Consider the following 26465-nt stretch of genomic DNA (forward strand, 5'->3'; position numbering starts at 1 on the left):
GCCTGCTGCTGTGACTTTGTGCTGTTATTACAAAGTTCAGCTTTGTATCTACAGGTTTTGTTACATGTTGCTAATAAGGCTGCCTGTAACTTGGCATCTGCTGTGATGCTGAAGAGGCTCTTGTGACTCAGCTCGTGAGGTTCCGTGGGGATGTTTGTTTCGTGAAGGGGTTTTGTTTTGTTGTTGGTGTTTTCCGCTGGGCAAGACACTCCCTATTTCTTATGTTGATCTGGTGTTGATTTCATTAAGGGGTTTCCAGGTGATCCAATGAATTTTTCCAGTGACTTCCAGAAAGAAGCTGGCCCTTCTCAATCCTTTTGTGCATCACCAAGCTGCCCTACTTTCAGACTTTTTCAGCCTCCTCACAGACAAAACAGCAGGAGTCTTTGGGAGTAAAACCATAGACACTTTTGAGCTGAGATAGGCCTACTGGAGCTTAAATTGGTAAGGTTATTTGGAAGGAGAAAATAAATAGTATTTAAGCCTTCACATGGTGAACAAACACCAAATTAATTCGGGCCACCGGTTCTTGAAATACTGTCCTCCTACCTGTAGCACCTTGATGGAGGTACTAGAAGATGCTTATGATTTGATTACCAATTGCCGTTGTGCTTACTGACTTACAGAGGATGAGAGAAGGTTAGGTTACAGATCTACATTAAAAGTGCTTTCTGCATCTAGGTCTCCTCTCAGCTATCTTCAGAGGCACCAGTAGAAGCCCAAGCTATTAAACCTTCTCCTGCTGTTATTATAAAGCCTCCCGTGTTGTTCAGACAGCCCACCCCTGTGGCAAGACCAAGTGCCCCACTGACAAGGCCTGCTACACCTATGACAAGGCCACATGCTCCAGTTTCTTCTCCAGCTACAACCCCAAGTCTTGGTCACTCTTTAAAACCATCACCTTCTGCTGTGGAACAGGAACGCTGGGATGAGGATTCTTTCCATGGACTCTGGGACACAAATGAGGATAAAGGAGCAAATATGGAGTACGAGATGTGTAAACAGGAATCAATGATGCCCCCGCCCGTCTCCTCGCCTGTGAAAGTTCCTGCCGTTCACAGCTCCGTTCCATCGGCTGTACCAGTGTCCCTTCCTCCAGTTATTCCACCGGTTCCTAAAGCACCTGTAATTCAGCAAACTGTGGATTATGGCCATGGGCGAGGTGGGTATTGCTTATATCTGTTTGATCTGTTCCAGAGAGCTCATTAGTCCTCCTAGTTTCTTTTTAAAGCAGTGAGCCATGCAGAGCATGCTGTAGGTGTTTTGCAGTTGACCTGTAGGCTGCGTACATAGTGATCTAATGCTAAGCAATGCAGTTTTAAGGAGTCTGTAACCTCCAGCCTTGAGTTTAATGTTTTCTTCAATGCTATGATAATGAGCTGTTTCATGTGAACTGAATGGTGTATAGGCGTGTCTCCTTCTAATAGACACCAACTGATGTGATCACATCAGTGTGTTATATTTAGATGGATATTAATGCTTTCCCTTATTCCCTTTGTAGCTGAGTATGGAAATAACTGTGCTAGAAGGTACTTTGGATTGTTCTTAGGTGTGACTTAGTAACTTAAAGCAGAATGGGACTGGTGTTTGCATTATTGATATACTGCTAAATGGGTGTGAGGTACCTTCTAGACAGGGAGGGAGACAGAGTCCTAGTTCTGAAGGGCATGTACCTAAACAGGCATTTTAATGCATAAACAGTGAAAGGCTTTGATTTATTGAGCTTATCAAAGCTAAAATTCAACATTAGTCTTTTTAATAGAATTCATTTCCCTCAGTCTTAGTTTTTAACAGGAGTGAAATTGTGCCGTAAAGAAGTTATGAAATTGTGCATTGTTGTTTAAAGAGCATTTTTTCTCTCTCTAAGGTGCCATAACATGCATCAAAGCCATGTCAGTTCCATTAAGTAGATGTTTTGCTAAAAGCTCTTAGAAAAAAAATGTCACTGTTAGGAATCTAAAGTGAGCGTTTCAGTTAATGTTCTTGATGTTCCAGTAGTTCTATGAGTTATTGAAACTTTCAGGGCATTTTAATGTTTATAATCTTCTGACCATGCATGCAGCCTGAACTCATCTGAAAAGACAGACATCCCATTCGTAAGATAAAGTGGTCCGGCTACTTACACACAGAAACCCACTTCAGATGTTCATAACCATGGTGTTGTGTATTTCTGTATAGCTCGTTTTGCATTATCCATTAAAAGAAGTTTTGTTAAGTTATTCCAGTCACTTTTAATGCCGTCAACTGATTGTTTTTCGTGACAGAGGAAAGGAAATGGAGGCGGGGTATTTTAAGACCTTAATTATTTTTTGATTATTTTTAACCAGATATAACCACCAGTAAAGTGGAACAGATTCCATATGGGGAGAGGGTAACCTTGCGTCCGGAACCTCTACCAGAGAGGCAAACATTTCAAAAAGGTAGGGAGCGCTTGGCTAGCTCTCAGACAGTTAGTTAGCTCTTAAGAAAAGTTGTAAGGCACTGGAAGTGTATTTTAAACTAAGTAACTCTTGGTTAAGCTAGAAACACTTTATTTTCTTCAGAGGCCCTTAAGAATTACAGTTGATATTGTCAAGAGGAGTAATGCAGTCAATGACCTAGCCATGTTAAAAATTCAGCTTTGTAGCTTTAAGTAGGATTTCATGGTATGGTTGTCTGCTACAGTTTGGAAAAGAGATTCAGTGGCTGATTAAGTCCATTCTAGCACTCACATCATACATTTCTGTATACTTTTGGTGCACTTGTTTGTTGCTTTTCCTTCAAAAATAATTTAAAAAATCAGGGTATGTTTTAGTAGTTTGGGTTTCCTTGGGTTTTGCCTTTCAGAGCACCCAGGTCGTTACAACAGAGAGAGAGATCGTGAGCCGTATTTTGAGCGACAAGGTAATTCCAACACAGATCACCGAGATTTCAAGAGAGACCGGGAATTGCACAGAGACCGTGGTTCTGTGGACTACGAACGAGACAGATTCGAAAAAGAGCGGCATCCCCGAGATGATAGGTATGTGGTTTTGGAACACTACTGAAATCAATAGGACTCGGGCTGTGTTTGGTATCAGGCTGTCCATTTTGCCTGTGAGCTACATGTTTAATTTCTCTCTGGAATCCATAGTAGAAATTCTAGAAATATGCAAAATACTCTTTTGGCAGGGTTCTTCCTACTACACCTTCAAGGACTCAGTCTTATCGTGACAAGAAAGACCATCCCTCCTCCAGGCGGGGTGGTTTTGAAAGACCACCTTATGAACGGAAGACAGATCGTCCAGCATATGATCATGGGCCTACCATGTTTGGAGGTAGAGTTTCTAAATGTTGAAGTCATGCTAGAGTATTATGGAAAATGTGGACTCACAGAGGTGAAGATTAAGTAGGAAAAGATTAATTGATTTGCAGTATTTCTTTGTTCAAAAGATGTAATTCCGCAAAATTTATTTGTGCAGTGTCATGTTTTGTTTCTCAGTGGTGATGAGATCAGGAATAGCAACAGTTTTATACTCCGCTAAAAAATGTCTTTGATTGCAATAGGTTCAAGACTGTAATTCCACAAAATTTATTTGTGCAGTGCCATGTTGTTTTGTTTCTCAGTGGCGATGAGATCAGGAATAGCAACAGTTTTATACTCCGCTAAAAAATGTCTTTGATTGCAATAGGTTCAAGACTAGAAATGTGAATTATTTTGGTGACAAATACGTGAATTTATCCTAAAATATTGAAGGTTTGTTGAAATCATCTCAGCTGGGTATGAACATCTTAATTTTTTTATTTTACTGAACTAAGAAAATTCTTCTGTCCAAACACTGGAATTTGAAGGTGATCGTAGAAATTACCCCGAGGAAAGGATTCCTATTTCTGCTCCATCAATGCCCCGTCAGCCACCACCTGCTCCACGAGTGGAAAGGAAGCCAGAATCTAAAAATGTAGATGATATTTTGAAGCCACCAGGACGAGATAGCAGGCCAGAGAGGGTGAGTGTGCATTCTAAAAGCAGCAATCAGTTTCTTCAAGGTCTGTATTCAGTTGAAACGGTCATGAGTGTAGTTGTTGAGAACAAGCTTACATTTGAGGAAGCTCTGGAAATTCTCTTGGTTCCTTTGGAAATGCCTATAGTGTTGAAGCATCACTATTAGGAGTCCATAGGAGATATAAACTTCTGGGGAATAATAAGATTAAATTCCTATTATTGGGTAATGTTAATGTAGTTTAGACTCTTCTGAGATCTTTACTTGGGTTTTTGATGTGTCAGAGGAAAGACTTGGCTTTGCACAGACTCAGAGATTTGGCACTGCACGATATAAAAATAAGAAAAAACCAAGATTTAGGCTATAAAGCCTTTAGACAAGTTTCATTCAGTTACTTTTATCTGAACCAGATCTGTAACATCTTATGCAGCATAAACTACTGAGATTATTAACATCATATACTCTTATTCCGTGGAACTACCACCATTCCTCACAACCTGGTTTGTAAAAGGCAGTGGGGCAGAATACTGGCTTTGCTTGATGATATGCAAAAGTGTGAGCATATAATTTTCTAGAAGAAAATTTTTGCAGACGAGATTCTGTTAAATGTAGAACAGTATCATATCAGAATTCTTCTATGATTTTTGTTTCAGATTGTAATCATCATGAGAGGGCTGCCTGGCAGTGGAAAGACACATGTAGCAAAACTCATCAGGGTATGTAAACAACAGCTCGCTGAGTAGTGCTGCTTGTCTTTTACATGCACCTCCTCTTTTCTTTCAGTTTGTCTGTAATTTCAGCCTGTTTTTATTTCAAGTTCTATGTTTTCATATGGCATGTGAATCCCTTCCACATGAGGGATACTGCTTGCTTCCTGTGTTGCACATAGAGCTGAGAACAGCTGTTTACCAGAAGTGTTTTGAAGATCATCTGTAGCAGAATGGAATTTTTACATCAAGAGTATATGTTTTCTTTCTGCTTTCTTCCCAGGATAAGGAAGTAGAGTGTGGAGGACCTGCACCAAGAGTGCTCAGCCTGGATGACTATTTTATCACTGAAGTGGAAAAAGAAGAGAGAGATCCAGATACAGGGAAAAAAGTGAAAAAGAAGGTACTTTTAATTCAGTTCCTTACCTTGACAAAGAAAACATTTCGGAACAATACAGTGGCACTCAGAATTTCCATCTGTGGCTGTGGAAGAGAGCAGAGGTCTATGGGCTGTTTCTCAAAACAAGTCAGTATAACTCAAGGGCAGAATGGGCAAATTCTTAAAAGTTGACCTGGAAGATTCTTTTCTTATACCACTGTACTTCATGGTCTTGACATTCAGCAGTTGAACATGAGCAATTTAATAGTTGTCCTCTTGCTTAAATGCTTTTGTCCATGTTAAAGGTGATGGAGTATGAATATGAAGCTGATATGGAAGAAACTTACCGTACCAGCATGTTTAAAACTTTCAAAAAGACCTTGGATGATGGCTTCTTCCCCTTCATTATCCTTGATGCTATCAATGATAGAGTGCGACATTTTGAACAGTTTTGGAGTGCTGCAAAAACCAAGGGTTTTGAGGTAATGGAGCCTAAAAAGCATTTGAACTTGCTAGCACCCATATGCTGGTATTTCTAAACATTTGAATGCAAAGTCCCTCCCACGTTCAGGAAAAATGCTGTGGTCTACAGTTAAAAATTTACCTTTCTTAGAATGTACAACTGCAGAGTTTATCACCAGGTAGAAAAAGGAGCTCTAAAAAAATTATTTACAGTATTTAATACTGTCTTTCTCTTTCTAGGTGTACTTAGCTGAAATGAGTGCAGATAACCAAACGTGTTCCAAGAGGAATATTCATGGACGCAAGCTAAAGGATATCAGCAGGGTAACTGTATATATCTGGAGTCACGGGTTTCATTGTGCTTTCATAGAATCACAGAATGGTAGGGATTGGAAGGGACATCTGAAGATTGCCTGGTCCAACCCCCCTGCTAGAGCAGGATCACCCAGAGAAGGTCACACAGGGGCCTGTCCAGGCGGGTTTTGAATGTCTCCAGAGAAGGAGACTCCACAACCTCTCCGGGCAGCCTGGTCCAGTCCCTGCTGTTGTTGGAAAACTATTGACCTCTTTTAGTCAGCATAATGCTTATGCTTTTCCTCTAAGAAGAGCTGGTAGTTATTTCATGGGATTGATTTAAATTCCTTAAATACAGATACATCTTGTTCATGGTCAAAACCAGATTTTCCATTGAATTTGTTACATTTTTCAAGGTGCTTCATTTTTGTTTGGTCTTTTGTTAGATGTCTGAGCACTGGGAGGCAGCACCACGTCACATGATGCGTCTGGACATTCGTTCTCTATTGCAGGATGCTGCTATCGAAGAGGTGAGAGTTTCTGTGCTTTTTAAAATTACAAATTATGTGGATGTCCCTATACTGAAAATATGGGGCAGAGAAAGGTATGATGACAACAAGGCAGTTAACTTGACACTGTAGAAAGCCATAACCACTGTGTCAGACAAGTGTATTCCATTTTTCTTATCAGTTACCCAAACATGAAGGTACATGTTACTTTTTATCACCTTTATAGAGCCCAGACTTGGGTATCTTTGAGGAAGAGTTGAAGCCGCTTTGCTCTTCAGCAACTGTTGACTAACAGTTAAAAGATCTAAGGAGGAACTAGTTTGACAAAATAAATAAGTAAATAAACAAATTTGAACTCCTCTTGGTCCCTGCTTTGAGAAATACAGAGGATGAAGAAATAAACAAACATGTAGCAGAAGATAATACTTGCTGTAGAAGTATGGTACCTTTTTATTCCATTTGCAATTTGATGTGCACCTTCAGTGTGCCAGCTTTCTGTATTGTTGCATTCTTCTTCAGTAGATGTTTCAGGAGCTCTAGGAATAAATTAGCATGTTAATTGAATGGTCATCGTGAAGCTGCATGTTGCTGTCTGAACAGCTCTTGCCATGGCCGTTAAAAGTAGTGAACTGCTGAAGTAGGAAGAGAGTTTACTCTTTGCAGTTTGGCATGAGGTCAGCCCGTTATTTTTGAATCTACAAATTCTTTGTATCAGGAAATAGTAATCTTTAAGAGGACAGCAGAAGACTCAGCTCTCAAGCAGACTCAAAGAAGGGCAGATTTGGGAATTATTCTCTGTGCCTCAAGGTTTTACTAATGGTATGAAGAACTGTACATACTTGGAGAATTTTAGGTACTCTGCAGTATACACATAGCATCATAAAATAGAGTTGGAAGGGACCTTAAAGCTCATCCAGTCCAAGCCCCCTAGCATGGGCTGGAACACCTCCACCAGCCCAGGTTACCCAACGCCCCGTCCAGCCTGACCTTGAACACTTCCAGGGAGGGGGCATCCACAGCTTCCCTGGGCAACCTGTGCCGGTGTCTCACCACCCTCACAGTACAGAATTTCTTCCTAATATCCAGTCTAAATCTACCCTCTTCCAGTTTAAAACCATTCCTCCTCGTTCTGTTGCTACCTGCCCTCGTAAAAAGTCCCTCCTGAGCTTTCTTGTAGGCCCGTTCAGGAACTGAAAAGACTGCAGTAAGGTCTCCCTGGAGCCTTCTCTTCTCCAGGCTGAACAACCCCAGCTCTCTCAGCCAGTCCTCATAGGAGAGGTGCTCCAGCCCTCTGATCAGCTTCGTGGCCTCCTCTGGACCCACTCCAAAAGGCCCATGTCCTTCTTGTGTTAGGGGTCCAACTTGGACTTGTGCACCTTCAGGTTCTTTAGGTGGTCTCTAACCTGATCTTTGCCTACAATGGGTGGATCTTCCTTCTCCCAGTCCCTGCCTTTGCCTTCTGTAACTTGGACGGTGTGGCTAGAGCCCTTGCCAGTGAAGACTGAGGGAAGGAAGTTATTGAGCACCTCAGCATTCTCTGTATGCCTCGTGATCAGTTCTCTGTTTTCCTTCCAGAGAGGACCTACATCTTCCCTAACCTTCCTTTTGTCGCTGATGTCGAAATTCTTCTTGTTCCCCTTAATGTCCTTGGCCAGACTTAATTCCACCTGCGCTGTAGCTTTCCTAACCTGATCTCTGGCTGCTCAGTCTTCTTTGTAATCCTCCCAGCTATCCTGTCCTCGCTTCCACTCCCTGTAGATTTTCCTTTTGTGCCCAAGTGAGTCCAGGAGCTCCTTGTTCATCCACGCAGGCCTTCTGGCATTCTTGCCTGCCTTCCTCCTCCTTGGGATGCACTGCTCCTGGACTCTGAGGAGATGGTCCTTCAATATTGAACAGTTTTCTTGGGCCCCTCTTCCCTCCAGGGCTTTATCCCACGACACCTTGCCTAGCAGATCCCTAAAGAAGTTAAAGTCTGCTCTCCTGAAGTCCGGAGCAGTGAGCTTGCTGCACGACCTCTGATGTCTGAAGGATCTTGAGCTCTACAATTTCGTTGTCACTGCAGCCAAGGTTGCCCTTGACCTTCACGTTGCTCACCAGCCCCTCCTTGTTGGTGAGGATGAGGTCCAGCATAGCACCCTTTCTCATGGGTTCCTCTCCCACTTAGAGGAGGAAGTTATCATTGATGCATTCGAGGAACCTCTTTGATTGCTGGTGCCCTGCTGTGTTATCCTTCCAACAAATGTCAGGGTGGTTGAAATCCCCCATGGGGACCAGGGCTTGTGAACAGAGAGCTGCTCCTGTCTGTTTATAGAGGGCCTCATCCACTCCATCTTCCTGGTCTGGTGACCTGTAGCAGACCTCCCCCCTCACCATGATGTCACCTTTGAATGTTACATGAACGCCTGTTAGAGATGTGGACCCCAGAAAGTGTTCTGTTAGGTGGGCAGGGTTGGATGTATGTCTTAAAGCGTCTGTTTTCTTTATTATGTTAATCTCTGTGGCTATTATTCTTCACTGTGTTACTTAAATATACAAAAGATAAAGGCCTGCTGGAGATGTTCTATGCGGAGCGTGCCATTCACATGGTGTGTGAATGGAAAGTTTAAAGTTGTCTTCTGAGATTTCAAGTTTTGAAACGTGATTGTGTGGGAAACAAGAGAAGCATCTTACTGTTGCAGATACTGGTATCACAAAGAATGCACGTGAAAGAGGAGAATACATAATTGCTACTTTCCCACATAGTTTGTCACTGTAGCTAGAAGGGAGCCTGCTTCTGAGGGAAGCCAAAATGGAGCCAGCATTCATATATAGTGCATCATCACACTTTCCAAGACAAATGCTTTCTTTCCTCTTCTATTTGAACTTGGTATCTTCTACTTACTCTGCTAAAAAAATAATACTTAGAAGTCAAGCAGTGCCTTGTAAGTCTGTGCTTATCATTTGAAACAGGTGGAGATGGAGGATTTTGATGCAAATATTGAAGACCAGAAAGAAGAAGCCAAGAAGGATGCAGCAGAGGAGGAAGAAAGTGAACTGGTAGGAGACACATCAGCCATCTCTAACAAAATGAATGTTAATGTGTCTGAGGGAGAATCTCAGTCTTACAAATGCCAACCCATTGCCACTCTTAGCAGTGCAATCTTAATACACACATTTCTAGCTGTTTGTTTCTTAAACATTTCTAGGAGAACTTCAATGCTAAATCACATTAACCATAACTGAATTTTTAAAGAATCTGTGAGTATGTGCCACAAACAGCAGTGGAGTGTGGCAACGTGCCTCTTACAGATGTTTATAAATTGCAGTACACTATAGTGCTATCTTCCAGATTATCTAAGACTTACACTAAGTGGAGGGATGGGGAAGAATGGGCAAAGATTAATTTGGCTTATTGCCTTTCATGTGTCTAAAGAGCTCTTCTCGACTGTCACAGTATATGACAACAGTTATGAAGAAAAATGCTTTCTCTGCCAAGGCTCGCTGACTCTGTGTGTCAGTAGGTATTTTCAAAATGAGGGGTTAGGTCTCTTGGATAAATGAAGGTTAGAGAATTGCCCTGAAGGCTGCTGTTTTAGGTGTCTATTTAAAAGGCTATGGAAGGCTTCCTAATGTAACTTCTTGGTATGTGGAGCCACAGCTGGTCAGTGCTTGATGACTTGTGTCAAACCCTGGTTCCCACAACCAAGCAGTTAAACTCCAATAAACAGGAAGTAACCAAAAATACCTGAGATGAGCAAAGTCCTTTTTCTTGATGAAGATTTGCTATTCCTCAGGAGTGGCAGTTTAGAAAGCAGTTGAAATACAGAATTACAAAACAAAGCTTAGGAAGAGTGGATTTTAATAAACATCTGATTTTTTTGCAACATGACTCATTTATTCTCTTCACTAAATTATTCTTTGGCACACAGCATGAGACTGCATAAGGTGTGGTTAGGACATTTCAAAGATGCATCCATGTTTACAAGAATATGGCTGCTAGTCTTGTTTCTTGGAAACGAGCTATGTGTAGAAGAGAAAGTTGTCATTAGCTTTTGAGACATCTGTGCATAAATGTGTGTCTGTGTATGTGTGTGTTCATGGGCTCTGGGGAGTGTCCTAAGGTACAGCACATTTAAAAATAGGCCTTTTCTTTATGACACAAGGAAAAAGCTTGATGGTGAAATCTGCGCAAATTATTAATAACTAAAAGTAATCTACATATAAGAATGTTTTCAGATTCACAAGAGATCAAAAATAGCGAAGAATTATCTGCTGTATGTAATCTCTGCTATTCAGTCACGTGGCTAATCTCAGAGAGGGATATGTCAGACAGAAAGGTGGAACGCTACACTGTATTTGGTATCCGTTGCCTTCTTGAGAGCAGTTGGTAAGGCTTCTTCAGTTCATTTTGCTGCACTTAATCCTGTGGAAAAAGAGAGGTCTGAAGCTCCTGCCATCTGGCAGATGTCCTTGAAATACCCAACTGTCTTGTACCAAAGGATGAAGCCTGAATCTTTTCTCACCCTATCTGAGGACCGGGATGTTGTACAGATTCAGCACACAATAGGCCATTTCACACCATCAAAGTCACTCTGTTGTTGTTATTATTAACTCCCATAGGGTTGTTTGTAGCCTTCAGACAATTCTAGCTTTTCTGTGCTTGATGGTATGAATTATTGATGCATTTAACTTAGTGTTCTCACAACTGTATCACACATCACTTTGTTCAATACAGGCTTCTAGCTGTGGTGTAAACCTTCAGAGCAAATTTTAATGTGCAACTTTGTTTAAAAGTATAAATATACACATATACATGAAGTTTGTTTGTTTGCTACAAGGGAATATTGCAGCATAAACTGTCTTAGTTTGTATTAATTACAGACTTGACTGAAAAACAGTAAAATACAGAGATCTGATAAGCTCAAGTCACTGACACACGCTTGATAGAAAAAAGGTCTGTCAAGGGCTTTGGAAGAGCAATGCTGAACATAATCAAAAGCAGTGTAGCTCTCTGGAATGGCACACTCTGATTTAGTAACCCTTGGCATTTACAAATACACATATGTGTTTACCACAGTGGAGGCGACCTATAAATATAGCAGGAAAGAAGTTAGCGTAATAAAACTGGTTTGTGGATTGTTTGTTTTCTTGTTGAGATCTTCTAGAGTAGTTCCTTTCCCTCTCTATTGAAAATTCTTAAAGTAGTAACATTTTCACAGGGGTTTCATTTCACTATATTGTGCTTTTTATGTGATTGCAGAGAAACTAAGTAGTTTTATAGCAAATCTGAATAGATTTAAAGGAGTTATAAGGGGTTGCTCAGTAAGGACTTGCTTGTCTAAGAGTATAAAATGCAAAGATAACAAGAAGATACCTAAAATAAATACCTTTTTGTCAAATTTCATATCATTATGCTCACTTACAAGGAATAAACTGGCTAAAGATGATTACATATAAAACATGGCATTATTTGTGGGGAAAAAGCGTTTTAAAAGAATCACTGAACGAAGAGGGTTATTTTAAAAATAAAAATAATACTTAAATCTTAGTGATTCAGCAGATACTCTCATTTTAAACTAAAAATAATTTCTTGAGGTGTGGACTAACCACTCGTACAAGAATTTAATATGTGCTTTTGAAGGGATTATTAAGTGAAGCTTCTGTGTAGTAAGATTGGGAATATATTCGTAAAATCTTATGACTCTGGTATTTTTTTCGCTTGTACTTCTAAAGCCTCGAATATTCCTAATGCCTGATAAGTTGTGTTGCACTAACTTTGCCACCTGGGGTAGTGCAATGTGGTAACTGGGCACACAGTGCCGTTGCTGGCTGCTAGGCTCATTCCGGAGTCCTGTGTTTGCAGAGGGCAGAGCTCTTGTAACGATCCGATCTGCAAGGGCTGCTAAAATCACTGAATGGGAAATGGATGCAGCAGCTCTGAAATACTGAGTAATGTTTCCTTCATCTGATAACAAGAATTGTGCCTTACGAAAAGAAATACTTTAAGCTCCCGTTATAATGCTGTTTCCAGTTCAAAAGTGATATGCATGTGTGTCTCTCTCTAATCCTCCGAGCTTCTCTCTGTGTATGATTTAGGGTTACATTCCGAAAAGCAAATGGGAGATGGACACTTCTGAGGCAAAGCTAGGTGGGTATTTATTTTTTTCCTGTTTCTTATAGTTGGTATCTGATGATGTTTGCAAAACCTGAATTTTCATTTTTACTGTGCCTCCTTACCAAAGACAAATAAATGTGTTGATCTCATACACGTGTCTGAAACTGCAAAAGCATCTATGCTGAATAGGAAACTGTCTTCTGCCAGAGGCAAGGGAGTTACGACTCTCTAGCCATCACTGTTTTATATACTCATTAATTGTTCTTCCATCTGTTCAAGGAAAGTACTTGGTCTTAAAATTTTTTAAAAAGCAGTATTTCTATTCTTTATTCATCTCTTTTGTATGATAAAAAGCAAAAAGCCAGCTTACATTGCACTGCATTCTTGTTCATACTGCATACCTTCTTTTCAAACCTAGATGTGGTCAGTAACTTCTTACTTTCTTGGAAACGTGCCTAGTAGCTAACTGCGTTAACGAAATTTCTCACTCTCCAAAATTGCCGTATCTGAGGACAAAGTAGTGCCGTGCTCTGAAGTTGGTTCCGAATTATTGGGCCTCAGTGTATCTCTTCAACAACGCAGGCATTGAAAAGTTAGTTTGTTTTTCAGTTCCAGGAGAGTACTGGAATAATTCTTAGTAGGATGCAAAATGGATTTTCCAAGAGCACAAGGGCACTATTTTTGCTGCATTTTTGTTCCGATTAGTGCTGCTGGTTGTATTCGATGTACGTGCTAATATTAGGATTCTGTCAAAGTCAAAAGGAACGTTCAGGCTGAAATGCATGGACCACAGCTATGGTGGAAGGTGTACGCATGGAAAGGGGTTCCTGGTCATTATGATCAGGTTTGGGTTTTTTTAAACGAACAGTAATGATTGTAAGTGAAGATTTTATCAATGCAATCTGCATAAAACTGCTAGTGTCTGTCATGTCTGTGAGAAGTAACAAACATCTGAATGGGACAGAGCATGCCTTAACATTTTGAGGTTTGCTTTTGCATGTGTGGTACAGCCCCGTGTATCGTTACTTTCCAATAACCAAAGTCTCAGTTGCACCACAGAAATGACAGTAGAAGTTCTGGCTTACATAAAGCAGTCTTTCATCTTTTGCTGTTAACTGCGTGGCTGCACCATCTCTGCTGCTGCTGTGCTCTCTTTTAAATCATTTCAATATTGACGTTGTGTCACCCGCAGTACGACTGGAGGAGCTTTGTACTCAATGAGTGCAGCATATCAAACAGCTAGGCGGTTAAAGACAGAATTAATTCAGGGTTGTTCTGCATTTTTGTTCTGAGAGTTGATTGCTTTAATATCTTAAGATTATTTCTTAAGTTTATAATTTTTTTCCCCAATTGTGTAGAAAATCGTAGTACAGGAAAATGGATGTTGAAGAACACCCTGATACACTGTGTTGTATGCTAAATAGCATAGACTCTAAATACTGAGTAGTAGGAACAGATGCATTGCGCTACATACAGTGAACCTTAACTCATCCCATACATTTTACAAATATCACAGGAGTCCAAAGTGTGTTCTAAAAATATTTAAGTTTTATGTGTAGTTTCTAGTAATGTGGAGATTGTGACTGCAGCAGAAATTTACAGATAGCTTTCAAAATTCACCTCTCTCATGATCAAATACTGCTAACAAATGGAAACAAATAACTTGTGTTTCTTTCCATATGATAACTCCATAATACAACACACAGGATTTGTATAAGCTCTCCACTGAAATACAAAATGGGGAGTGAGCAGCAGAGTCGATTTTATGCTAAAATAAGTTCCTTGCAAGGCTGTTTCAATAATCCTTTAACAATCAAACTCCATTAACAAACTGGATGTTAGCATGCTGCAAGACACAGATACAGGTGCTGAGAAAGTCTTTCTATTAAATCTGTATTCACAATTTTACTTTTAAAACCACCCTCTAGATTCATTTTTATAAATATTTGGAACTATAGATTAAAGGTAAATTCTGACAGAACATACATGTTTAAAAAAGCCAGGCATTCCTATGTAATGACTGCTGTTTCTTTGAAAAATGGCTCTGCAAGGGCAGACAACTTTTAGCTCAAGATGTGCATCATAGGCACTTGCAGTCTGCGAGTAAGAATTATTATATTTTAATTAACAATCAGACTTTGTTGTAGGTAACCAATTAAAATGATTTCCTGAAAGGCATGTAAGCTGTGGTATGCATTTGTTAATCCAAAGTTGAGTTACTTCCTGGGAGCTGGCCTGCCCGTTAGGTTTATTGCGCCAGTCCCAGAGGGCACACGTTTGCAGAAGTGATATAAATGCAAAGGCCAAAAACACTGTAAGTCTTGTTTTGCTTTTTTGCTTTCTTTCTGAGTAGACGTTCTTACAGGAAAGCACAATAAGATCTTACTGATCGTAATAAGCCTCAGAAAAGCTCTGCAAAGTTTGAGTTGTGTAGCTGCAAAGCTGACCTGTGGCCGTCACCGTACCCTGTGCCCCAGAGCTCTTGCGTTAGTTCAGATTCACTCTGGCAGGGGGGATGCATTCCTCTGAGTACATGTGTGGTATATCATTTCCTTACGTTTTATGAGTGCACAGTCACATTTTTATTCTAAATCTAATCACTGCTCTGTCTCCGTGCATAGCACACACAGGTTCTTGTATTTACAGAAATGGATTCACATTTTTAAAAATTTAACTATTTTCCAAGTGTTTAGCACAATGCTCTGCTGCAAAGTGTGGCTTAGCGGTGAGTTCTACAAACTTTCAGGGAAGGAGAAATGAGCTCTGGCAAAGCTGGAGTTTTGATAATGTAAAATTTACTCTAGAACACGAATAATGTTTTACTTAAAGCTTTGTAGTTTTTGTATAAGAAGGGTAAAACTTCAGCCGGTTGATTCATTAATTTTTCAAAGGACCGAATGAAGCCAGTTTCTTTCAGACACTTTATTAAAACTCTAAAGGTGAGTTTTTAAGTTCGGTGGGTTTTCAGAAATGCTGCTGCTTCATTGTTTTTAAAATTTAAATGATAGAATGGTGGTTGATAGTTTACACCAAATAATCATCTACCGTAAATATTCATGAGCACTATTGTTACAAAATGACACCTTGTCTCCTTTTCAGAAAACAGTGTTCTGAAATAATGCTTTGTGGTAGGCTTTTGAGATTTCTGTAGTTTGCCTACTGCATAGCACGTGTACTTTGAACCACACTAGTACGGATGGAAGCAGATCTCTCTGGAAAGGATCCAACTTCGCACATGGAAGGAGATAACATTTTAAAACACATTCTCTGTAGCAATAACAAAAAGGGGCAGAGGGGACCCTCATGCTCTGAATGCTTCCTGAGCTCCCCTATGGATCTTGGAGAGCTGCACCGTTCTTGATGATGTTTTCAATTGGTCCATGTGCAGCAGGCAGTGGGAGACCGAACTCTTTTTTTCCGCATTGGTAATGAGATGAGCATCGTAGCGTGTTGCCTTTCAACAGGAATATGTCTGTGTGCAGCTACTTGCCAACAGAGAGCTCCTGAATTTTCATGCTCCTCAGTGCGTCTGTTGCTCTCCTTTACAATGTCGTTTGTTTCTGGAAACCCTTATTCTACAAATAATCTACACTGATTGATCTGAGAATAATACTGAGGAATGGTGCACGTATGTGATGTCCTGGAGTAACAGAGGAGTGCTGTATAAATCCATTTTGTTTTTTAGAGGGAGTGCCGTCTTTCTGTGGAGTTTGAGCTTCAATTCTGCAGATTTAACTTAGAGCAAAGGAAGAACCTTAACTGAATCATGTATCGAGATATCGTGTAACAGATACAAATATTCTGCACTGTTTGCTTAAATGTTGGCTTTTTGAAAAGGCAGAGGGAATTGAAATGGGTTTTTTAGAAGGAATTCTGTATCTGTTCCAGGGAAATAGGGCAAAAGTGGAGTCTTCAAAAATTTTAGAGTGGTATGAGGGAGAAATTACTTCATTAGTTCATGGTATTTAAACTACACTAGCATGTCTACATCATCATTGCCTCACGTTTTCTCCATTGTCGCTCTTTTCTCTTGCATATTTAGCAAAAAACCACCTCTGAACTGACCTTATTTGAATACATACCTTTGAACATTCTCTTCTGCTATCCAGAAAATATGATGCCTTGTATTTGGTTTATTCCTGAGGCCTTTTGTTGGTGAATTTATTTACATCAGTGGCTTCTGAAGCAATGTTACTGATACCGCTGGAAATTGTTTACAGAATATAACTGCCAAGCTTAGTATTCCTTCTGCATGTACCTATTTGCCGGCTTATAAAATGGTAGCATACGTTGACAGAAGTACTAGGGTTTTCTTTGACTTGTAAAGCCGTTTTTCATTTTCATGCTTTGTTGTTTGTAATCTTACAATGAATACTTCATCTCCTTTCCAAAAGCAGTTTGCCACGTAATTTCAAGAAGGTGTTGTTTTTTAACTGCAAATAAGTGTCCAAAGAGGAACAAAATTGTATAACCTAGGAATGGAATTGTTTCTCTTCATGCCTTATTGGTTCAATAAGAAAAAGAAGAAAATGGTGACTATTGGATAAACGTACTGCTCGAATATTTGTGACTGACCTCTTACACCATGAAACAAACGATTCTGAGATATTTTTTTCCTTCCAGTCCTGGAGGACATTTTGGGTGTGTTTTCCTTGTGGGGAGAGAAAAAGAAAGGGGGAGGCGGGATCAGGAGTTCGATGGAGCTTTTTGTTTAGCAGAAACAGTACCTCAGAACTTGTTCTTGATGCATTGAATTATATGATCGTCACTTGTTCCCTGATACTGCATGTATGCCATGTTTGACACAGTATTAAACCCCAAATTTGGGAAAAATGCTTCAGCTTTAGTATTGTGTTCAAATACAGAAAGATGGGTCTGCAGTGCCTAGCTATTAGTGGCTATATTGTACCTGTAAGGACAGACTCCTTGTAGTATGAACATCCAGAAGAACAAGCTTTTTTCCCTCATACAAGTAACAAGACTGAGTGTTATTGCCACACAATTAATGTGAAAGATCAATAAAACTTGAAAATGGTGTTGAGTCTTCTCTAGTTTATTTCAACTCTCATCATTCTTCCTGTCAAGACAAGCTGGATGTACAAGTTCGGCTCCTCATTCTTTTGAAAATGTTTCCACTCTGGTCTTGTTTGTGTGAATAATGGAAAAAAAAATCTCCTTTAACTCTGAGGCTCTGTGTTTGTTCTCAGACAAGCTGGATGGTTTGCGGACTGGCACTAAAAGAAAACGTGACTGGGAAGCAATTGCCAGCAGAATGGAAGATTATCTACAGCTTCCAGATGACTATGATACACGCGCTTCTGAACCTGGAAAGAAAAGGGTAATAAATTTTCAAACGACTTACTGTCTCTATGTGACCTATATATAAACAGTCTCTGTGAAAAAGGGTTTGTATCGAATCCTTCAGTGTCTATGAATATGGCGGTTTTACTGACTCACTTTTCATTTTGCTATTCTAGTAGATTCTGCAAGAGAATGTTTTTGAGAGTAGGGTCTTTTAAGGGTGAACAGATTAATTATAACAAAGTGAGGAATTGTAGATGATAAAGATTAACCTATACATGGCATGTCTTTTGAGATTGAGAGTGGAATCATGTCCCATTTCCTGCTGGGGGAGATAAAGCACTTTGTGATCACTTTTGTGATGAGATAGTGTGATATACAGTGCACATTCCAAGATAAGATGATGATTTTTATTAAGCTTTTGTTGTTAGGTTTTGTAATAAGTAGGCAGAGAAACAGTGCACTGCTCTCATGTTCAAAGTGGTTCAGCTGAAGAAAGTGTATGAGCTATTTAGGTTTTATATCCGTTAAGGCTTGTAGAGGTTACCTCCTGCATATACCTTCCATAAAGCTTAGGAGATGGTATGTAAGAAGTTAACTTCAACCACTTTATATATATATGTAGTTTTGTTCTGAGCACACAATGCTACATCTTCAAATACCATTGTGAAAAACAGGGCAAAAGTAAAATAACAGAGGAAGATGGTAAGATGAACGAGAGGTAGTAGGAAAAGGTTTCCAAAATAGAAAGACCAGCTTTTGCCACTAAAAGTAATTTGAGTTAACTGTTGGTGTTTGGGCTTTGTTCTGTAATGTCAAATAGAAAACATGGGTAGTACTGGCCAGCATGCGTGAGAAGAAATGGAGATATTGGGGTGTTGGCAGAGGAGGTGATGGTGGAAGAAAGTAGATGTTACTTATTTGGCAGGAATGTCTGGGGAAATCCAGGTAGAATGTGGAATAGGGAGGTGCTGGCAGGTGATGAGGCTGTGTCCCCAAGTAGCAAATGAGTCTGAATGGGACTAAGCAAGATGTCAAGGAAGAGCTCCTTCACTTCCCGTTTTTTCTTGTCCTGCAATGGAGTGTTCCAGCTGAGTTTCTGTACTGCAGCCACTCATCATCGCCTCCCTCACTCCCTCCTCACTGTTGCACTCTGCCATCAGTGTCTGGGTTTGTGGGTGAGGGAGTGAAGGCAAGTGATCTGCATGACCATGAAGAGCCACAGGAGGAGATGGCTGCAGCTGCAGAGATGGGAGACAACAAATGCATGACAAAGTTATTTAGTGTAAAGAAACAGTGGAAGGATTTAAATAGAAATGTGTCACAGAAGATAGAGAAGAATCTCTCTCATTCACTTATTCATTGCCAAGTTGCTCCTTTTGTAGTTTCATAGTCATCTTCTAGAGGTTTCCATTGTACAATTTAAAGATAGGTTGTACAGGAAATGAATACACTAAATGAATCTTTGATAATTCTTTCTGCAGAAAGCATTGCTTTGATCAGAGAAATAATTGTAGTAATTCCACTTCAAGTCTCAGAATGACAGTGTTGAAATGAAAAAGGCTAATAATCTGTACCTTTTTTCTACTCTGTGGAACACCTGAGATACTCAATTAGAAATAGTAGTAGTAGTTTCCGTCTTTACCCACTGGAAAACAAAATAATAGAATCATACAGTCATTTAGGTTAGAAAAGACCTTTTAAGATCATAGAGTCCAACCATTAACCTAGCGTTGCCAAGTCCACCGCTAAACCATGTCCCTAAGTGCCACATCTACACATCTTTTAAAAACCTTCAGGGATGGTGACTCCGTCACTTCCCTGGACAGCCTGTTCCAATGCTTGATAACCCTTTTGGTGAGGAGATTTTTCCTAATATTCAATCTAAACCTCACCTGGTGCAGCTTGAGGTCATTTCCTCTTGTATTTCTAGTTACTTGGGAGAAGAGACTGACACCCATCTTGCCACAACCTCCTTTCGGGTAGCTCTAGAGTGATAAGGTCTCCCCTGAGCCTCCTTTTCTCCAGAATAAACAGCCTCAGTTCCCTCAGCTGTTTCTCATAGGACTTGTGCTCCAGACCCTTCACCAGCTTCATTGCCCTTCTTTGTACATGTTCCAGCACTTCAATGTCTGTCTTTTCAACCTGTTGGAATGAAAATTAATACAAATTAGAGTTCTTGTACTGTTATCTGCAGTGGAAAGCCTAGATGTGTCTCAGGATTTCTTAAGAGATTGTCCTACTGATAGTCTGTTCTCCACAGGTGCGGTGGGCAGATCTAGAAGAAAAAAAAGATGCAGACAGGAAAAGGGCCATTGGTTTTGTTGTCGGACAAACAGACTGGGAGAAGATAACAGATGAAAGTGGTCATCTTGCTGAGAGAGCCCTCAACCGCACCAAGTATATATGAAAAGAGGTTAAATGGAATTTTGTGCCTTTAAGGTAAATATTCAGTCTTCTTGCACGTTTATAGCCTTGATGTGTTTTAGGGGTTTTCTTAAGAGTTGAAGTTGCAGTTCGTATGATTGTTAGAATTCTCCCATATGAAATTGATTTGGAGTCTTGTATGGTAGATGTCAGCTGTGCCCGTGTCAACGTGCACCCTCCTGTACAGCATCTAAAACTAAAGGGGGAAGGCTTGTCAGCTATCAGTCTCCAAACCTTATTAATAGGAAGATTGTTTTCATTAAAAGAGTAGTTTAGCTGGGTGCCTAGTCCTGTTTAGTTCAGATTTTGCTTACTATACTTTAACTCTGACCACGTTAATTGCTGTGTTACTTGATGTAACAAACTTTTCCTTTCTTTACAGGCCATTTGCTCTGAGGAGAAGTGAACCAAGGTGTCATGAGCATCTTGCATGGGTTATGTCACTCCCACCTTCACAGTTTTTTCTTTTATTACTTTAGTTTCAGCAGTTTTATTGAGATGTTGGCAGATAACCAGTGCCCTCAAAAAAAAAAGAATCCCGCTGCTCCTGAGTGAGAGAAACAGTTTACTTTTTGATATTTTTGGAGGGGAGGGAGGGGGAGGGCCAGTAGTTTTAGCTGCTGTTTGTGGGATAAAGTGGATTAATTAGACAGACGTTACCTCCACTGTACTGTCTCAGAATGTTTATCACCTTTGCTTTGTGGCTGTTCTCGTTTTATACTGTATGTACCTTGTAGCTTATTGTATTAGGAAGCTGAACAATAAATTTCACTATAAACTCGGTGTTCTTGGTGGACCATATAACATGGCTTTTGTTTGACATTTTAAATGTGGTCTGTGTTCACGTGTTGGCAGTGCTCAGAGCCGTCCTTATGTGGAAGAGGTGCTGTGCTCATACTCTGGAATGTGTCCTGTCTTCTAGGTTTATCACCTCCTCTTCTCAGACAGCTCCGTGAAGGCCCCAGGTTTTGCAGGCCTTTAGGAGTCATATCATTCTCAATCTTCCTGGAGAGCAGGAATTACCATTATTTTTTGGATCCTAGTTTCTCAGTTATATCAAATTTCCATTACTACGTGAGTATAAATTCTGCTGGATAGCTCTGAAATACTCAAGGTAGTAATGTATGAAAAACACTTCTTTAATGCTGAACTTTAAAACAGGTACTACGGAGTTCTCTGGAGGACAGCCTAGAAAATTTTGATCTTACTGTATCATTTAGTCAACACTAATCCCTATCAGGGTATTTCATTCCATGCAGAAGTCTACTGTCTCGTAGACAAACGTCATTATAAGCAGCAGCAAAGACCAGAAGTTATACCCTTCTATTCCTTTAATAAATGTGTTTAGCTTGCTAAAAAAGATAAATGAATAGCAGTCCACACTATTAAAAGTGGTACAAGTTCTTCATAGATGCTGGTATATCACTTCTGCACAGCATCAGGTTTGCTTATGAAAACTTGCTTTTGTGTTCTCAGGTTTTGAAGCAAACACCTTGTGTTAAGAGTGTTGTAACCAGGCATGGGGTTGAAATGCAGAAATAATTGCTGGTTTACTGTTGAGTTGAATTTTTTCACCTGACCTTTCTGAGGGAAGAAAATGAAGTCCAGAATTTCTTTCTCTGTTATTCTTTGTTGCTCTGTCGAGTGATTACATTGCAGTTTGCATCTAGGCTGGTAAATGAACGAGTTCTGGTGTGGTGGTAGTTCACGCTGTCAAAGGAGAGCCATGGCGCTAATAGACGGCTTTGTTTGCCATTCCAGTGTTTTGGTTTATTGGACGTTTCTCAGCCTTGTCTGTGGCGCATGATCAAAGCTCTTTGGTAAACGAGGGGGACAGCTGAATTTTGTTATGCCCTGAATGTGTTTAGTACAAGAAAATCAAGCTCCCTAAATGCAGCGTTTTTAAAATGGAAGGTAATAAATATGCATTTTCTGTGTACACACGCTATTATGTGGCATATATACTTTTTTTAAGAAATGTTGCTAAATACTTTTTGAATTCTGACTGAGAATTGTTAATGAAATGAAATGGTTAACAAGAAATCAGTATTGTATATTGCTGTGGGAATCAGGCAGGTTTTGCTTTGGAGAAGTTACCCTCTCAGGTACGTGTAAAATGGGTTTCAGTCTGTTGTCAGTTGTCCATGACAAAACTGGAGTTCTTGTGGCTCACCACTGTTACAAGTTGATGCTGTTTCCTGACTTTAAAGCACTGATAATTGATTTGTCTGTATTCATGGTAATACACCTGAACCAGATCCTTTTCTAACATTTTCCTTTCCAGGCTAAGTAGTACTTGTATAGCGTGTGACAGAACTGATCATACTGTGTACTGCTTTTAACAATTTTGAAGACTTTTTTAGCAGATAACACCCAGAGGGGTCACACTGTTTATTCTGTGGTGCCTGTAGAATTAGAGAGAGGTGAGTGAAGAATACACAAAGTTACACTTTGATGAGAACATAGAGAAAATGTATCAATGTTCAAGTTTAGGGCAAAAGCTCAGTTACAAAAACACGCTGCTGCAGACTGTTTGTTAGACTGTTTGATTAGAACAGGCTGAAGGGCGTGGGTTTTGTTGTCGTTTTCCTGATTCCCTGAAGTTCATGACCTTTTCCATTTCCATAGTCACTCCCTAATCTTTGCCATTTCTTCCAGTTGGTCTGAATGTCTAGCAGGGCAGTCTTCATCTGCGTGATGGGAAGTGACTTTCAAAGAAAATAACATGGCAGAACTACAACCTGTAATAGATTTTACGTACTCCAGTCCTTTAGAAAGTGAAGAAATCAAGCAAAAAGCCAAAATTCACCATTGCTGCTGGCAGAAGTGAGAGTAGCTAGATAGTCCATGCTTGGCTTGTAGTCAGAGGTTGGTGATGGTGATTTTGCTTATGTCTGGAAAATCCTTCACTACAGAATCCAGTATATTTTGGTCCTGATTTAGGTCTTACTCATCATCTGCTCACTGATATTTGCAGTAGAATCTTCCACAGCATTGAACATTAGGAATACCCACTTTCATTCGTAGCTAAATAGGAAAATATGCATCCAGCGCTCTTGGCTAATGATCCATCTTTCACCATGCATGCTGTTGCTTTACCTCTGTTTTACTGTTTCTGTGCGGTGCATCACATTTCAAAATACAGCTCTGAAATAATCATCAACTGCAGCAGAATGGAGTGCTGCCTCTTGAGCAAAGTTGAGTGTTAAAACGGTGAATTTTCTGTGAATTAAAGCTTCTTATGTTTCTTGTGTTTTACTGTAGCTCATTAAGCGTGATGGTCTGACTATAGTATGAAAGAGTGAAAATATAGCATAGAATACTGTGTCTGTTCTGGAAATGTCATGGTTTTCTTTTTCTTGAACATTTACATCAGCATAGAAGTACGACTTACCTTGCATTATTAGTTCTCAGCCTCTAGAAGGGAAGAACTGGTGTGGGTACAAGTCAGAGTTTCACTTTTCACCTAGTGTGTTGGGTTTGGTATTTTTTGGACTTTACTTCAGTCATCTTTCTGAACCTTGCCCATTAATCGTTCCTTGCCTGTCTGTTGGTAAACGAAATACATTTCTGATATTGTCTGTTTGTAAGGTATTGATTGTTTTAACTGTCTTCTGAAGCCTTTTAACCTCTGAACAACCACTTAGATACTATGGAGATCCTGAGTAGGATTTCAGTAGTGGCTTTTATGAAAGGATTGAATTGGAAAAGTAGAGTTGTACTATTATACTGAAACAAATATATTAATCTATCTCCAAAAAGCCCACATCTAATCCAGTTAAATAGTTTAAATCGTTAATAAGAGTTAAGAATAGTTTAAAATGATGAAGAATCATGACTTGCAAGTCACATTAGAAAGTGTGCTTCCTGCAGAAGAACAGTCTGTCCTTAGTGCGCTTTTCAGTGAGAGGGAAGAGCATGACCTTGCCAGACACAATCAGTTTTTCCCAATTTGATATTTCAGCATCATTGGAACACTGAGAATCCTTTTCAGAGGAGTGAAGTAATTCAGCCTGTGGGACAGCTTGTTGCCACCTGAACAAATTTATTGTTACCAGAAGAAAAAATTACTAATTGTCTGTTTATTTAATGCAGCTGTCATGGTGAATAGTTTCATGCCCTTTGGACACAATTTCCCTTAGCAGATTATCCCATTTTATTATTAACGTTGCTGCCACAAAATTTTGGAAATTCACACAATATTGGACAGACCTCAGGACTTGAAGAAAACACGGTTGGAGGCAAGTCGTGCATTTTGCCATGAAGTTCCCAGTGTCTCTGCCAGCGTGCAGCCAGCTGTGAGCTGACTGACCTGAAACCCGGCAGCCCTCTTGGAGTGCTGTACCTCAGCATATGTGGACTGGAAAGGGGACGCAGTGCTGAGAGGTTTTGCTTTGCCTGTGGAACATTCACATGGTGTCCGTGCTCAGGAAGCCAAATGCCAATGGGTACGTGGTTCCTTCTCATTATGCCTCTCTTTGTTATTTAATGTTACCCAGAAGTAATCTGGGGGTCTCACTACTGAACTCAAGATCCACTGACAATTTGGAATCTGCCAGGACAACCTGAATACTATGAGGTAATGTATTTGAGGAGCAGAAGTGGCCATCTCAGTTGGGATCTGTGTGTTTGCAGCGTGAACTATAAGAGGGTAAAAAGAAATTTGAGTTCCTACAATGTGGCAATGTAAGACTGATTATACTTGGTTTTCTTATTGTAGTAGAAATGAGATAGAACAGAAATTTCCTACAATTTAAAATATGAGTGGCACAGTTTTCTTTCTGTTTTGAGTCTCTAAGGCAATCATCTTTATTCTCTCATAAAACTTGAATCAAAGTTGTTTACTCCTGCTCATCCGTTCTTAAGATGTTAGTCAGAATCCTTCAGTGAACTAAAGGAACACTGAGTAACTCTTCTGATTTCTACTAAAGATTAATCGCTTTCTTCTCATGGTGAAGCTGTTTTGTTTCATTTTCACCAGTGCAGTGTTCCAGCGATTGCAAGGTCTCTTTCTACCACTTCCAGATTTGCCTGGAACTGGATCTGCAGCCTGGAGCCTTTAGTCTTCCTCATGCATTTAGGTTGGAAAAGTAGTAATGACAATATTTCATTCAGGTGAATTACCACTTTCCAGCTGATTAATACTGTTTGGAAGTAGAGTGTACTCATTTATTTATGGTTAAATGGTAAAACCAGGTAAGCACAAGTGCTGTTACTAAACGAGAAGTATAGCAAGTTACTGGAAATAGAGAGACAAAAGTGTTTTGAAGTTGCTTATGTTTTCCATTCTGTGTTAGGTTTCTAGTCAGGAGGCTGTGGTCTCTGAATTGCAGGATTTAAGACTTGAATATGCAAAACCTTAAAGCTGCTTGTGTGGAAATGGCACAAGTTCATTTCTTTCTACTGTTTTTCTGACGTGCGTACCTCTCCGATGGAATCTCTTAGGGAGGGGAGGCCTTTCGCTAGGGCTTGTGCTCTATGGACTGTCAGTCATTCAAATGTTTTTCCGTATTGCTTCCCTTGCATGTGCGTACTGGGAGAAAGTTTGTTTCCTTATCTGGTCGAGATAAGAGTGTATGAATGGTTTGGCTGTACACAAGAAATTTCTGATGCTCCTCATCAGGATGCCACCTGAACTACCCGCTGGAAGCGCTGTATTAATGTGTGAAGTTGCTGTGTTTGAGTAGTTGGTACTCTCGGGAGTACATGAAGACTGCAAGGTTGTTATCGCTTCACCAGTTCCTGCGATGTTGCTGTCTTTGGAGAGAGAAAATAAATGCGGTGCTCCTTGGAGGGGAAAAAAAAGAAAAAGAAAAAAAAAAACACAAAAAAAACCCAAAACCAACCAACCAGAACAACTGAGAAGTGGAAACTCCATCTGAATGAATAAAAAAACCAAACCAACAATGACAAAAAAGGGAATACAATTAGTTTTACTCTCATTATCTAGGCTGGAATCTGTCTTATGTGGCTTGAATGTGCTGGAAGCGCCACTGTCTGAGGTGGGTCCTTTTGCAAGTGGCTGCACATATATTTGTGGAGGAGAATCTGAAATTAATCGCGACTAGTTTCTGTCTGCAGGTCAAAAGTATAGTTGAACAAGCTGGCTTAGAAAGCAGTTCATCTTAAATAAAGCCTGGTAAGGGTGATTTGAAAGCATTTTGACTTCTCTTTAAAAGCACAAGGCTTTAACAGATTACGTGTAAACTGAAACATTGAGCCACCCATAATAGAAGACTTTGAAGAACTAAGTTTTCTTCTGTTTAAATTTTGTAACATGGTAATCTCTTCTCCTGACATTAGCACAGAAAGGGAACGGTGCTGCAGTTCTTT

The 26465-nt window shown here is 40.0% G+C and overlaps 1 protein-coding gene across 1 annotated transcript in view; it reads left to right on the top strand.

The window, feature by feature from the left end:
• Positions 1-20915, top strand: part of YLPM1 (YLP motif containing 1) — a 40714-nt gene extending 19799 nt beyond the window's left edge. The window contains exons 9-23 of the mRNA XM_010178972.1: positions 725-1162; positions 2328-2420; positions 2827-3001; positions 3175-3296; positions 3811-3965; positions 4613-4675; positions 4950-5069; positions 5351-5527; positions 5748-5831; positions 6248-6331; positions 9260-9346; positions 12386-12437; positions 17612-17742; positions 19969-20147; positions 20515-20915. Coding sequence (XP_010177274.1) covers positions 725-1162; positions 2328-2420; positions 2827-3001; positions 3175-3296; positions 3811-3965; positions 4613-4675; positions 4950-5069; positions 5351-5527; positions 5748-5831; positions 6248-6331; positions 9260-9346; positions 12386-12437; positions 17612-17742; positions 19969-20115 — 1928 coding nt within the window. The 3' untranslated portion in view covers positions 20116-20147; positions 20515-20915. The remainder of the gene's footprint in view (positions 1-724; positions 1163-2327; positions 2421-2826; positions 3002-3174; positions 3297-3810; positions 3966-4612; positions 4676-4949; positions 5070-5350; positions 5528-5747; positions 5832-6247; positions 6332-9259; positions 9347-12385; positions 12438-17611; positions 17743-19968; positions 20148-20514) is intronic.
• Positions 20916-26465: the final 5550 nt, after the last annotated feature.

Source organism: Mesitornis unicolor, unplaced genomic scaffold (genome assembly GCF_000695765.1).
Source record: "Mesitornis unicolor isolate BGI_N332 unplaced genomic scaffold, ASM69576v1 scaffold5092, whole genome shotgun sequence".
Taxonomy (NCBI): domain Eukaryota; kingdom Metazoa; phylum Chordata; class Aves; order Mesitornithiformes; family Mesitornithidae; genus Mesitornis; species Mesitornis unicolor.